Source organism: Plecotus auritus (genome assembly GCF_963455305.1).
Source record: "Plecotus auritus genome assembly, chromosome: 2".
In the NCBI taxonomy this organism is placed as follows: Eukaryota; Metazoa; Chordata; class Mammalia; order Chiroptera; family Vespertilionidae; genus Plecotus; species Plecotus auritus.
The window spans coordinates 33654381-33668914 of record NC_137771.1 but is presented as its reverse complement, the minus strand read 5'-3'; the positions used below and the strand labels follow the sequence as shown (position 1 = coordinate 33668914).

General features: G+C 54.9%; 1 protein-coding gene across 16 annotated transcripts in view; it reads right to left on the bottom strand.

Annotated features, from left to right (window-relative positions):
• The window catches only part of LRP8 (LDL receptor related protein 8), a 72104-nt gene extending 59173 nt beyond the window's left edge, over positions 1-12931 (bottom strand). For 14 of the 16 annotated variants that reach the window (XM_080654091.1, XM_080654105.1, XM_080654102.1 and 11 more), the window contains exons 1-2: positions 12679-12931; positions 11807-11926 (exon numbers count right to left, since the gene is read on the bottom strand). In XM_080654091.1, the coding sequence (XP_080510217.1) occupies positions 11807-11926; positions 12679-12787 (229 nt within the window). In that variant the 5' untranslated portion in view covers positions 12788-12931. The remainder of the gene's footprint in view (positions 1-11806; positions 11927-12678) is intronic. The other 2 variants (XM_080654094.1, XM_080654096.1) reach the window with 1 other exon arrangement.
• Positions 12932-14534: the final 1603 nt, after the last annotated feature.

The window sequence follows — 14534 nt, the reverse complement described above, 5'->3', positions numbered from 1 at the left end:
CCCCGTGCCTTTTGTAGTTAACTCACATAGTCCTCCAGCCACCTTGAGGGTTTGGTGTTGATGGCTCAGCTTACAGATGAGGCAAGAGCTCAGAGAGGTGAAGCAACTTGCCCAGGGTCACACAGCTAGGAAATAGTGAAGTATGGACTGGACCCCAGGCAGTCCTGTGAGAGGCCTGGCTGTTATCGGTGTCGCAGGGAGGCCTCTCATGGATGAGGTGACGCATGCAGGAGCAGTCAGAGGCAGGGGACCTGAAGGGGGTTGAGGGGGTGTCTTCACGTCTATGGCTCCCTCCAGGATGCACAGTAAACAGAGGTTTGGAGTCAGGCCTGGACAGGGGCCAGAGGATCTGAATTTCAAATGCTGCCCAAAGTGATTCAAACTCCTGATCCAGTCCTAACTCCCGCCCAGTACAGGTGAGGAGACTGAAGCCCCAAGAGGGGCAGAGACATGCTCAGGTCACTCAGCAAGTCAGTGACAAGGTGAGGCTACCTGGTTCCTGGTGGGTCTGAGAGCCAGGGGTGTGGGTGAGAACAGCAGCAGGGTTCAGTGAACCCACACAGATAAGGGGGAGAACTTCGTACAGAATGCAAGAGTGGGAGGGCCCAAAGCCAAGGATAGGGTGGGCGAGAGGTCTGGGAGAGGAGTGGCACAGGGGCCAGGGGCTGCACCCACAGGCTGGCAGACTTCTGGGCCCTGGTGTGGCCCAGGTCCTGGTGAAGGAAGAACTGACTGGCCCTGTGGGACCCAACACAGTTTATATGGGCCAGAAATTACTTTTACCCACATCTGGGGTTCAGGTTCAAGGGACTTGCCCCCGGCCCCCCAGCCAGGATGCAGAGGAAGTGCAGTGGAAACCCAGGTCCGGCTGGCACTGGGAGGACACACTGGTCCCTGCCCACTCTGCTCCCTTGAGAAACAGACAGTTGTGGCCTGCGGGGTGGTGGGTGGACAGGGGAGGGAGACAAAAGAGTGTCACAAACACAGCTGATAAGACGTTTGCTCTGCTGGCCTGGTCAAACTCAGCAAAGAAATAAACAGGCGGAACTCCAGAGTGAATGTAGTAACAGTTGGTTCTGGCTCTGTGTGCGTGTTTAGCCATGTCCCCTGTGTGAGGGGCTGCAGTTCACAGTCCCTGCTCCCTGCTCAGGGGTCTCCTGGCCTCAGGGATCAGGGGCAGCTCCTTAGACCCCACCCTCACCCCCACTCCCACCTGGGGCCTGGCTGTGGGGGACTCCTGTGAATACCCTGGCTCTCAGGGAGAAACAAAAGAATCCCAGAGAACTGGGCCAAAAAAGGCCTGGAGGTGCCTGGCTCCCCATGAGTAGAGACCCCAAGAGGGGCAGGGGTGAAGCAGGGTGGGCCAGTGGTCTGGGCCATGGCAATAATATCAACCTCAGCCCTCTAGGTGGGGGCTAGACAGTGGGCTCAGGCTGAGGCTCAGTGGGGAGAGGCTGCTTGGCGGGGGGCAGGCTGGGAACAGAGATTGCTGGCACTTCTCCAGCTACAAATAATTCCCCACCACAAACAGCCAGTGGGGGGCTTCGGCTTTGGCTTGGCTGGGCCGCCTTGGCCTGTGTGGGAGGAAGAAGGACGTCCTTGGCCCTGCAGCCTCTGTGTATCCATAAGTCACCTCCCTCGTGGCGCACCCCTCCTCGAGCACGCACACCCAGTGCACATGCGCGTGAGCTGGGGCACATGGCTGAGAGGGCTCTGAGGGCAGGTGGGCAGCAGATGGCAGCTCGGGGTCCAGGAAGTGGAGAGGGAGAGGGGAGCACTGGCCTGAATGTCCTTGGATTCAGGCCACCAGGAAAGCCCAGCCTTGGTCTCCAGCTATTCACTCCAGCAGCTTAACCTGGGCCTGATGGGGCCTTCCCGCCTCTTATCAGCAGCCAACTCTCTGATGTTAATTTGGACCCATTGGTGAACCAAGGCCCCTCCTGGATAACTAACCATGCCAGGCCTGGCAGGTTAACCAGTTCTCCTTGGCTCCCTCTGCTTAACTAGCTGCTCCAGGCCACCCGGAAAGCAGCCACCCTGGGGGTCCCAATGCAGATCGGATGGTTCCTAGAGTCCCTCCCAACCGGAGAAGCGGCTGTGCTCCAGGCAGCCAAGTCCTCCCCACTGGCCAGTTGACCTACATCTTTCCTGCTATTTCAGCAGCTGCCCTCTTGTTGCGTCCTTGGTGGAGGAGAAGGGAAGCTGCTGCTGTCCCTTCTAGTCAGCTGTTCCCTGTGCAGGGGTCACAGGCTTGGGAAGGGGAATGAGGATGCTCATTTTCAGGACCAGGATCTGGGCAGAATGCTTTGCGTCAGCCTGTGCACCTTCACCAGCTGGGCTCATTATCCCACTTCACAGACCAGGATCTAAGGCTCAGAATCTAGGCCTACACCAGGATCCCAGCCAGCCGGTCCTGGGGCTGAAGGACCTGACTCCATTTTTCTCCATCACTCCACTGCATCCAGCCCAATCACGGCACAGGAAGAAGGCAGAAGGGAAGTGGCCCAATGAAACTGGGCCTAAGGGCTGAGTTCTGGAAGTGGACCCTACGAAGCCCAGCTACCCTTCATATCTGCCTGCCAGAATCCACCCACCAAGCCAGCCAGGTTCCTGCCAATCCTCACCAGGAAGTAAGGAGCGTGAGGGCCACAGCTCTCCCACCCCCAGTCCTGGACTGGCCTTGAGCCCAGCTCCTGGGAGGAGGAATCTGCTCAGAGTGCTGGTTGCAATGTAGGTAGAGCAAGGACCAGTGGTTAAAGGGGAAATGAAGTTCAGAGAGGAAGAGCCACTGGCCCAGGGTCAAGTGGGGGTAGAGACAGAACACTATAATGCTGTGAAGGGCATGGATTCTATGAATATCTTAAGAACGAAGACCAATTTTGTTCCCTTTTATTTTCTTCAGTGGGGGAGGAAGTCCTTGGGGCCAGAACACAATTGTCCTTTCTCTTTGCTTTGATTGTGCAGATGAGATCTGGTTACTTTGTCCTGTGAACCCGGGACAAGGTGGCCCTGTGCTCAAGGAAGAAGGAAGTCCTGTGGGCCGGGCACCGGCTGGGGCATTAGGTGGTGGTGTGAGATGGGAAAACAGTCTCCTTGAAAGAGAGCAATGTGGCTTTCTCATAAAAATGCACACATTCAGCAAACCCTACAGTAAGAATTTATCTTAAGGAAAGAATCAGATAAACGCACAAAGATGTAGTTCAAGGATGTTGGTCCCAGCGCTGTGTGGAATAGGAAAAACAGAACCAACTAAACACACGTCTATCAGTAGGAGACGGTATTATTAAATGGAATGATTCATGCAACAGAATACTACCTGGTCCTTTAAAACAACGATACAAATCTTCTGTTATTGAAATGGAGAGACACGTATGACATGGGAGAAAAGAACTGGCATAGCACATCCTTATTTTTGCTTAAAAAATAAATGTGTTCATACAACCAGCTCACATGCGGAGGAAAACCTCTGGAGGATCTGCTGCTTCCGTGCGGTGTAACCAAGGGTGACTGTTAGCATCCTTTCTGCTTTTCTGTGTTGTCTCTGTGTGTGTGTGTTTAATTACAAGCATGAAATTACTCTTATAATCATCAAGTTACTTCCACTGGAAAAATAAATGAATAAAATAAACTGAAGCGAGCCTCCGCTCCAGCACTACCAATAATTAGCTGTGTGGCCCTCGGCGAGCCCCGTGCCCTCCCTGGGCCTCAATTTCCTTATCAGGAAAATGGGGTAATAATGAGCCCCTGCACCATCTGCCTCCCAGGATGGCTGTGAGGCATAAGCTGGAAAAGGCCATCCTGCAGCCTAACAGGTGAGAGGGCTAGAACCTGAAATACACTGAGTGGCCAGATTATTATGATCTCTGAACGCATAATAATCTGGCCACTCAGTGTGTGTGTGTGTGTGTGTGTGTGTGTGTGTGTGTATTAGAGGCCCGGTGCATGAATTTGTGCATGGGTGGGGTCCAGCCAGCCTGGCCACGGGGAGGGGACATGGATGGTTGGCCGGCCTGCCTGCTGGTTGAACTCCTGGTCAAGGGGACAATTTGCATATTAGCCTTTTATTATATAGGCTATACACTGAGTGGCCAGATTATTATGCCTTCAGAGATCATAATAATCTCGCCACTCAGTGTAGTCTCCAGAGTGACTGGGCTAAAGTCCCTGGTGGCAACTTGAGTGGCCACATGACCACTCCCATGGACTCCCAGAGAGGCTTTGGGCTGTCTGTCCTGCCGTGTTCCAAGGGGCAGGTGTGTGGAGGCCGTGAGGGTCCTGGGAACTGTGTGGGCCTGAAAGCCCCATGACTCTTGGTTGACTCTCTCAGTCACCAGAGGGCATTCTGAGGGACCTGATAGTATGCTGGGTTCTGCACCCCCAAAGCGGCCAGCTTGTAAGCTTCTGGGCGAGGCCCTGCTAGGGGCACAGAGGTCAGACTGGATGCAGGGGATGGGGAGCTCACAGTTGCCCCTTCTGAGCCACTCTGGCTGAGAGGCTCTGCCTGGGGTCTGTGACATACAGAAGCTTGTGAGAGGCGGGGTGAGCGAGGCTGGTGGTTAAAAATGCTTGAGGGTCTGCATGGGCCAGAGCTGCTCCAGAAGGAGCCACTGGCGGGGGCTGGCTAAGAGGGACACCTGGAGTGCCTGGAAAGGAAGGGCCACAGCTCATCCCCTGCGCCACTCACGCTGCTGTGACCGGGATGTGTGAAGGTGGAATGTCTATCTCTTCCTTTCACCTGCATCAGACTTTGCCACCAGACAGGCTTGGCCCAGTCCTGCCACCGAGCAGCCAAACTGCCTGGGAAAAGTAAGCTTTGGAGCTTCGGCTCTTTCCTGGCCCTGGCTGAAGGGGGTCTCGTATGAGAAAGCCCCTAGCAGCAAACATGCTCATTAACTCTTATTACAACTAACATGATTTTAGATGCGTTCCCAGCAATCCTGGGCGGGCACCTGGAGTCCCCCAAAGCCCTTTCTGTGGCATAAGCCTGTGGCCTGCCTTTAGCCTGGGAATACCTTGTTCCCTGATCCAGAGGGAAGAGAGAGGGCAGGGGCGGCAGGTGGGTGCTGCAGCGGGGAGGAGGTGGGAGCACACTGTTCTGACTGGAGTCCTGCCCAGGACACCCTAGTTCTGAGACTGAGTCTCTGTTGATCCCTGGAGCCAATGTCCAGCTACCGGGACATTGGTTTCACCTTCTGAAGCCTGGGGCTAGAGACACTCCCAAGTTCGCCTGCTGGGCAGAGCCCTGGGGGTGCTGGGCTTCCCCCTCCGAGGCACAGCCAGGAAGAAAGGAGCACAGGCCAGACAGGACAAAACCAGCCTTGGGACAAGCACAGGCCTGCGGGAACTGCCCCTGCTGAAACCAACCAGGCCTATTCGACCCATTTCTTCCCTCAGCCCCTCCCTGGACACCTTTCTCCCTTCCAGGTCCAAGATGAATGGCCTTGGGGCAACCTCCGCTGTGGCTGGACAACCCACCGGCGGAGGCAGGCCCCAGCTGCAGGAGCCTTCAGACACCTGGGCAGCAGGTACTAGAGACTTCAGGGAAAATCCTCCCTCCAAGAACAATCATACTCATCGCCATTCAATGAACATCTACCTACTGCTGACCAGGCACATTATCTCATTTAATCCTCACACCGTCTCTGGGAGGGAGAGACTATTATCACACCCAAGCTCATGCAGCAGGTAGAAAGCCAGGTGTATCTGATTCAGGGCCCCACTGAGCTGTCATTTAAACACAGGCCTCTAAGTCGCTCTCTCTGACTCCTGTATCTCAGCCTCGAGAAGAGAGAGCAGCAGGGAGGGCTTCCCTGAGGAGGTGACACCCAAGATGAATCTTCGAAGGTGACAACAAGAAGGTAGCTAGGTGAGGGAGCAGAAAGAGGATTCTAGGCAGACAAAATGGCACGTGCAAAGACCCGGAGGTGAGAAGCAGTAGGAAAGCAAGAGTGAGAAAAAAGTTACAGTGTGGTGTCACAGGCTCACAGGAAGAGACAGGAACAGGCTAGAGCAGTGGTCTGCAAACTCACTAGTCAACAGAGCGGCAAACCGCGGCTCGTGAGCCGCACGTGGCTCGCGAGCCGCGGTTTGCCAACCACTGGGCTAGAGGGACGTGGACAACAAGGCCTCAGAAGGACCCTGAATGGAGGATTTGCCTGGTCAGATGAGGAAACAGGTTCAGAGAGGAGCGGCGCTGTCTGTCAGATGACTCCATCCAGAAAGGAGATGAAGCTGGGCCTAGTGCAGGGGTGTGAGAATGGGGCCACGGCCAGGCAGCACACAGAAGGGCAGATGCAGGCCGCAGCCCAGCTGGGAGCTGTGGCGGAGTTTTAATTATTTACGAGGCTGCTTCCCAGCAGGCCTCAGCGCTCCTGCAGCCGGGCCTTGCCCAGCTAATGAACTCTCAGCCATGGGAGAGCTCGCTGTGGCTGCTCTTCATTAGACCTGGGATGGAGGGGTGATGAGGGCTGGGAGAACAAGGCAGCCTGAAGGAGACAGAGCAAGGCAGAGGAATCTGAGCACAAAACCGGTCCACCATATACCCAGCCCCTCAGCCCATCCACAGAGAGAAACACACGTTCTTCCCAGAGCTGGAGGGGTAGAGTGGATGGATGTCATCTCAGGATGGGGAAGCAGGCCTGGAAGGACTTGCCCGAGGCCACCAGAGAGTGCTCGCGAGAGCACGGGTTCCATAGGTGGGTGCCTGCATTCACACCATGGAGGCGATTCTGCTTAAAAACCATACACACTGGGACTGGTGACTTAACTCCTTCGTGCCTTTGTACAATGGGAATAATGCAGGTACTTCATAGAGTTGCCCCATTTTATAGAACCAAGAAGCAGGATGTGATGCACGGAGAATCTCAGCACAACGCCCGGTCCACAGCAAGTGCTCAGTAAACGTTCACGGTTGTTGTTACTCTGGGAGCAAAGGGCTGGCCAGAGACCAGAGCCCCCATGTCTGCCTCCAGACACTACGGAGCAACAGGAAACTGAGGCCAAGGGGCCAGCTGGCCTACGTGACCCATGTCCACAGCCAGGGATCCACCCAACTTCCCCTGGCTGGGCCACCCCTGGGCTTCCAGCCCCTTCCTACACTTTGAAGGCCCTTTGAGCTGGGGACTGAAGCTCTGTGAGCCTTTCCTCTCCCCAGCCCGCCAGCTCTATCCTGTATCTCCAGAGGGCTGAGTCCCACCTGCGGTGGCCGAGGATGAGGATTTAGAAGGCCTTAGTTTGAGTGCTGCCTCCAACCCCGATGAGCTCTGTGACTTTGGGAGAGTAATTTCACCTCTCTGACCCCATTTTCCTCCTCTATAATATGGGGACTGTACCACCTATTTTTAAGTGGTAAGCTCTAAGGGAATGGTATTAGTTACCATCTTTCAAGGCCTGGTCTATCTGTCTCCTCCTCCAGGAAGCCTTCCTGTGCTTCCCCAGCCTCCCTCGGTGCTTGGTATTCACAGGCTGCATTCTGGCCCCTCTGGGAGCTTGAACTCATTTTGCCTCACACAGACTTCATTTACAAATCACAACACCCATTTTGCAGGTCAAAAGGTACAAAGGTGAGGCAGCTGTCATGGAGTGGAAGGGTGGAAGTGCCAAAGAAAGGGGTCATTTAAAAGGCAGGGAGCTCAATGGGGGGGAAAAAAAGGAGACATGTGTACTACTATTTGTAATACTTTAAACAATAAAATAATAATAATAATAAAATAAAAATAAAAAATAAAAGGCAGGGAGGCTGCTCAGGGAGAAGCCAAGAGCCTTGAGGGGAGGATAGTTCAAAGAAATGTATTTTGGGCAATTGGCCCAGAATGGGGGGAGAAATCCCCAGATGAGGAAGGAAGAAGTGAGGAAAGATCATTTTCGAACAACTGGCCCCACCCCCTTTTCTTCAAGATTTCTTTTTGTGGCTCCTCGGGGTCCCTTTCTAAAGACCTTGGAGGTGTGAACAGTCATCCATTCCCTTCTCTTTGCCAGCCCTACGTGAACATTTTTTACACGTGTAACCTATGATGGAGGAACAGCTACCCCCATTCAGCAGATAAGGAGGAAACAAACTCAGAGAAGACACGCATGTGGAACTGATGCTTGGTACTAACAGCAAAGCCCCCAACCCTTCTTCTGCTGCAAGATATCAATGTCATTTGTTTTTCTTCACTCTCTGCCTATCAATCCACCCCCTCTATCTCAGGATGAAATCAGGAACCCAGATTGGCCATCAGATCTCCCCTGGTCCCATCTGGGGCCACCCAGCCACCCACTACTTCACACTCATCTTGCCCAGAGCCTCGAATAAAGAAGAAAAGTAACAGGCTCAACACACAGAGTATGACTTTCAAAAACCTGGATCACCTTCCTAGATCCTTCCACACCCCACTCCCCATCCCCAGAGCTGGGAGGCAGGTGGACATCTTGACCAAGTTCTGTCATTGTCTGCTGTGTGATCTTGGGCAAGTCACTCAACTTCTCTGAGCCAGACCCTTACCTACAAACAGGATGATAAGAAAAAGGTCTGCTCTTCACAGCCACTCTTGGAAGATTGCTATTGGAACGAATCAGGGAGATAAGGTATAACTAGACCAGAAATACAGGAGTTTTTTGTTTGTTTGTTTGTTTTAATTGATTTTAGAGAGAGAGGAAGAAAGAGGGAGAGAGAGAAACTTTGATGTGAGAAACATCCATCGGTTGCCTCCTGTTGTATACTACTGATGGGACAGAACCTGCAATCTGGGCAGGTGGCCTGACTGGGAATCAAATTGGCGACCTTTTGGTTCATGGGACAATGCTCAACCAGCACTGGGCCAGGGCTGTTCAGGTTTTTTTTTTTTTTTAATCCTCAACGGAGGATATATTTTTATTGATTTATTTTAGAGAGAAAGAGGACAGGAGAGAGAGAAACATCGACTGTTTGCCTCCCATCCTTGCCTCAACCCAGGGTTGAACCCAAAACCTTTGTATGTGCCCTGATGGGGAATTGAAACCAGAACTTTTTGGTGTACAGGAGGATGCTCCAACCAAATGAGCCACCTGGCCACGGTCAGAAATGTAGTTTTCATTTCCTTGCCTCATCCTCAGCTGTAAAGGGACCACAGAGAAGAACTCCCCACGATGAGACTCATAATATTTTACCCCAGCTCAGCCATATTCATAACTTCAAATAGCACTGGATAATGGTCGAGTCATGATTAGTCTGAGAACCCTGGAGTCAGATGCTTAAATTCAAGCTCCTACTTAGTAATTCAGTAGCTGTGGGACAAGTAACTTGTCTCAGCGCCTCTGTTTGTATAGTCTGTAAAATAGGACGAATCTGAAGATTGAAGGAGTTTATACAAGCACAGCCATAGTAGTTGGCACACAGCTAATGGTCAGCGAGTTAATCTCATTACTTCCAATTACATTACTAGAACTGGTCCTCAAAACCAGAGCAGGAGCCCAGCTGGCGTGGCTCAGTTGACCTATGAACCAGGAGGTCACTGTTCGATTCCCGGTCAGGGCATATGCCCAGGTTGCGGTCTCGATCCCCTGTGGGGGCCGTGCCGGGGATCAATGACTCATCATTGATGTTTCTATCTCGTTCTCCCTCTCCCTTCCTCTCTGAAATCAATTTTAAAAATATATTAGAAAACAAAACAAAAAACAGAGCAGGAATCATTAGCCCACGTGGTCAGGTAAGGAGACAGAGGCAGGAGGAAAAGATGTGCCCTAGTCACAGAGCCAACTGCGGGTCGGGTCAGAGAAAATGAGCCCAGAGGCCGGCTGGCAAACCCAGACAGACAAACAAACAAACACCTTGCCCTGGCCAGTGTGCTCAGAGGGTTGCAGCATCATCCCGTGCACCAGAAGGCCATGGGTTCGAGTCCCCGTCAGAGCACATACCTAGATTGCAGGTTTTATACCTGGTTGGGACAAGTTAGGGTGGCAACCGATTGATAGTCCTCTCTCACATTGATGTTTCTCTCTCCCCACCCTCCAACCCCTCTCTCTAAAAATCAATGAACATGTTCTCTGGTGAGGATTTAAAAAACAAAATAAAACCTTGAGGACACAACAGATCATGCCTGTCTAGGTGTTCCCTCTACCCCACCCCACCCTACCCCTGCCACCGTGTGGAGCTAAGCATCTATCTACCCATTGCTCTCCTCCCGCAGATCCTGTTCCCCTGGCCAGTGGGCTGGGCCTGCTCTCCTAGTGCCCCAGTGCCTGCCCACAGTAGGCACCCAGTAACAGAGAATGAATGGCCACCTGATTCTGTTTCTATAAATCCTGTTTTTTTCTATTCCTGGAACTACACTCCACCGGAGCAACTGCCTGCTAACTCACTTCTGGTCCCACCGACATCTGAAACCACGTGCACCCCAAAAAGGAACTTCCAAAGCAGTTGCCCCCGGTGTACAAACACCAAACTCAGAAAAGATCACCTGCAACCAACACACGGCCGGGGTTCACATGGAGCCTCGGGATCCTCGGGTCCCTTCCAGGAAACAAACTCTTCCTCCTGGCTCCCTCCTTCCTGGTCTGCCCCATGGTTAGGGGCAGAAATAGAATATTGGGGACTAGCTACAATTATGAGAAAAATTAATCATGTTCTGATAACCGTGATGGTTCTGTTCTAATTAGAGGAAGCACATTCTAACGCGGCTGAGAGCTGTATACCCTGGGACATGGGAGCTAACATCGGAATGCAGTCCATCCTTCTTTCTCAAGAACTGCCTACCATCATGGAAAGACTTACAGCCTCCTGGCTGAAACAATCTAGTCCTGGAGGCACCTGTCCTTTGCAACGCCTAGGCCATATTGCCTGTGCCTGAGGTGCCTGGAGGCACCCATCTTCTGCAACGCCCCCCAGCCCGCATTGCCTGTAACCATTACACCTTGCCTCCTTTCCCAGGCCTGTAATTCTTACTCTCCCAGGTAATCTTTGTCCTTCTACCCAATATAAATAGCTGGCTTATGGGGAGGGGAGAGCAGATTTTTGTGGATGACCTGCTGCTCTCCCATACTGCCCGCATTATTGGAATAATGGCTCATATATGATTCAACCCTGTCTCTGCTTAACTGGCTCATGTAGTGACAGGCAGCCAAGACCCATTGGTTGTCTGGTATGACTCATGGAGATCCAGGTGGGCTAACAAGGGTGGCACAAAAGGGCTTCCCTGTGACTAGGCAGAAAACCAGCGGGCTTTAGCTCTGGGTCTGCCTGCAACTACTACCAGCCGGGTGAGCAGGGGTGTGGCCAAGGCGGGGCCAGGGCAAGGCCCTGGCGCCCAATGCACCCCGAAAACCACACACCCTTCCTCACCACTATTGGCCGCTCAGACCACTGGGGCCTGTGCCTATGGGGTGGTCTTGGCTCAGCCAATCAGGGGCCCTGGGGAGCACATTCATTCACAAAAAAAGAAACGAGGAAGTAGAGGAGCACGGCTAGGCCTGGAGCTGTGCGAAACTTTGAAAAAGCCGCGCATTTTCCATGGAGCAGAGGCTGGAGCCCTGGAGGCCGGTTCGTAGGAAGCTGGACCCGCGCAGGGACAGTCGCGTCCTCGCCCACAGTTCCGACTCAGCCACCGGGTATGGCGTGCCCTCCTCCAGGGCCACTGCGCCCCGGGCTCCGCCCCCGACCCCATTAGGGCCCGCCTGCAGCCCAGCTCCCAGCGGGATCGCTCAGCCACACAGCCCCGAGGGAGGCGGTGCCCAGCGGCTGCCCGGCTGCCGGAGTGAGGTCCACGCAGGTGGCTGGGCGGCAGCTGAGCCACGTGCGCTCTAAGTATGGCGTCCCCCACCGTCCCGCCCTCCCCCACCGGCCACTCACGGCAGTCGTCCTCGTCGCTGTTGTCCGAGCAGTCATCGTCCTCGTCGCATCTCCACACAGAGGGGATGCAGCGCTCGTTCTGGCACCGGAACTGGTCCTCCTCGCATTCCTTGGCCAGCCCTGCGCGGGAGACGGGGTGTGAGACGGACCGCGGACCCTGCAGTCCAGGCAGGGGGCAGGGTCTCCTGCGGTGAAGGAAAGGGGGCGATGCAGCAACCCCGGGGACCTCGGGCACCCTCGATCTGGAAGGAGGGAAGGAGGGGTCCTGGGATGGCAGGCAGTTCCGTGGCACGACGAGGCCAGGCACACACAGTCCGTGTCAAACAACTTAGGCGTACCCTCCATTCAGTCACACTCGCCCGCACACTCGGCCCATAGTCAAGGATCCACGCAGACACATCCCACAGGGAGCCCCCAAACACACCAAGACCCATGCACTGGGCACATGCCCCTCTTGCTCGCAGTCCCTCTTTCTCTGCAGCGTGCAGGGGTCCCCGGAAACGCATTGTCAGGCGGGGAAGTCGCCCGGCTCCGCTCACCGCCGCCACGGAGCGCGTGTCAACGACAAGAATCTTATAGCTCACCCAAAATCATCAATGACTACCCCCCACCCCAAAGTTCCCGGCTCGCCGGGCCCCCACTGCGTCCATCCCCCAAGAGCAGGTGCCGAGGGCAGAGCCCACAACACAGGGAGCCGCGGGGGCGGGGGACAAATGAAAAGATAAATGGGTCCAGAGAAACCTATCCTACCCGGGCGCCTCTGCCAGGCCCGGGCTGGGTGGCCCTGGTGCGGCCCGCTCCCTGGCCTCCAGGCTACGCTTTGTTGGCGGCCACGGCGGCGCAGAGCCTGGCCTGGGACCGGCCGCACGTACCTTGGCTACCGTGCAGTGGATCCGCCGCCGCCGCAAGATGCTGGAGTCGCAGCAGCAGCAGCAGCAGCAGCGCTAGCGGCCGGAGCGCGCCCCATTCGGGGCGGCCCATGGCGGGCCCCGGGCTCCGGCCGCAGCGCCCCGCACACCCGGTGTCGCTGCCGCAGTCGCGCTTCAGCCCTCCGAGTTCTTGCCGCGGCGCCGGGGCTGCCGCTGCCGCCGCCGCTGCCGCCGCCGCCGCCGCCCGCCCCGGCTCCTCGGCTGCATTTCAAGCAGGTTCCGTGACGCTCGGCGGCGGGGCGGGCTCAGGCTGGGCGCGCGGTCCCGGCCCTGGGCTGCCGCCTCCGGCGCGCGCGCCCCCTCCCGCTGCCGCCTCCGCCCCACGTCCCTCTCGCTGCTGCCACCTCTCCCTTCTCCCTCACGTTGGTCCTCTCCTCCCTAGGCAGGCTCTCCGTGACCCTGCTTAGGCCATGTGCTGGGTGCTGCAGAAGCTGGGGTGAGCCAGATGAGGCCACTGTTCCCAGAGGTAGCAGATAGTCCAGAGGAAGCAGCACAGGCTGCCTGGAGGAGGTGGCAGGCTGGTAGGAGGCTGAGGGAAGCCTAGGAGCGAATCTGGATGGGAGGGGAGATGTGTTCCTGTGTGCACAGGTCAGTGCAGTGGGCACGTGTGGTGGTGGTGGAGAGGAGTTTGGGTACCAGGATGTGTATGATCAGGAAGAAGGTAAGGGAGTGGGGCTGGATCTCTGCGTGCCTCACCAGCTCCAACCCGGACATCACACATCCGTGAAGCTGGTTAATATGCCCATGTACAGTACATCTGTGCAAGTTACCTGCTCATGTGACCATGGCCAAGGATGGACCTGGTGCACAGACTTAATCATTCATCCTCATTTGACACTCTCCAGGGGGTGGGGCAGAGGGTAGACAATCAGAAGGGACATCAGGGTAGACCTTGCTGTGATAGAGAAGGGCAGGGACCGTGGGCTCCACAGAAGGGACTTGTCATTCCTGCCCATAGGAGACAAAACCTCTGCCGCTGTTGCTGGCCTCTGCATGAATTGAGAAGGCCCCACCTCTGGAAAGTCACAGCCCACCTCACCTGTGCCAGGGTACAGGATGCAGGGTGCAGAGAGAAGACCTGGGATTAGGTTGTTGATGTTTAAGGGCATAGGCCACTAAAAGAGACAGACTCACAGGTGCCCAAGCCCAGTGTAGGTCCACCACCCCTTCCCTCTTGCCCTCTCATTTCCACTGCAGAGGGGCAGAAGACGGGGCTTCAGGAGGGGTTAGTCCCAGGCCTGGAAGTCCCTCTGTTTCATGAACAGCCTCTTGAGCCCTGTTACTTCCCACAAAGGGCAGCCCCTTGGCAATGGCTGTGGCCACCCTATGGAGAGCCCAGCAGGTATTCATGCCATTGCCCCTTCTACCCTTGTTCATTCAGTCATGCAACAAACATATTCCAGCCCTGCTCTGTGCCAACCCTGTCTTGGGCCTAGAAGTGGTGCCAAGGTGAATCAGACATGGTCCCAGCCCCTGTGAGGTCTCTGACTGGTGGGGAGACAGACCATCAGCAGACAATGAAATACAGGTATGATTTCAACAAAAACGTGTGGAGCACTTACTCTGTGCCAGGCATTGTCTGAGGCCTGGGGATACAGTGTAGAAATATATGAGGTCCCTCCTTTCTCTCCTGTAGCTGTCATTTTAGTTGGGAGAGGCAGACACAAAAGCAAGAAAACAAAAAAGATAATTTCAGATCATCATAACTGCTATGAAAAAAATAAAACATGTTTATGTGAGAGGTGATCAGGGAAGACCTCTCTGAGGAGGAACATTTCACTGAATGGCAAGCCTGCTAT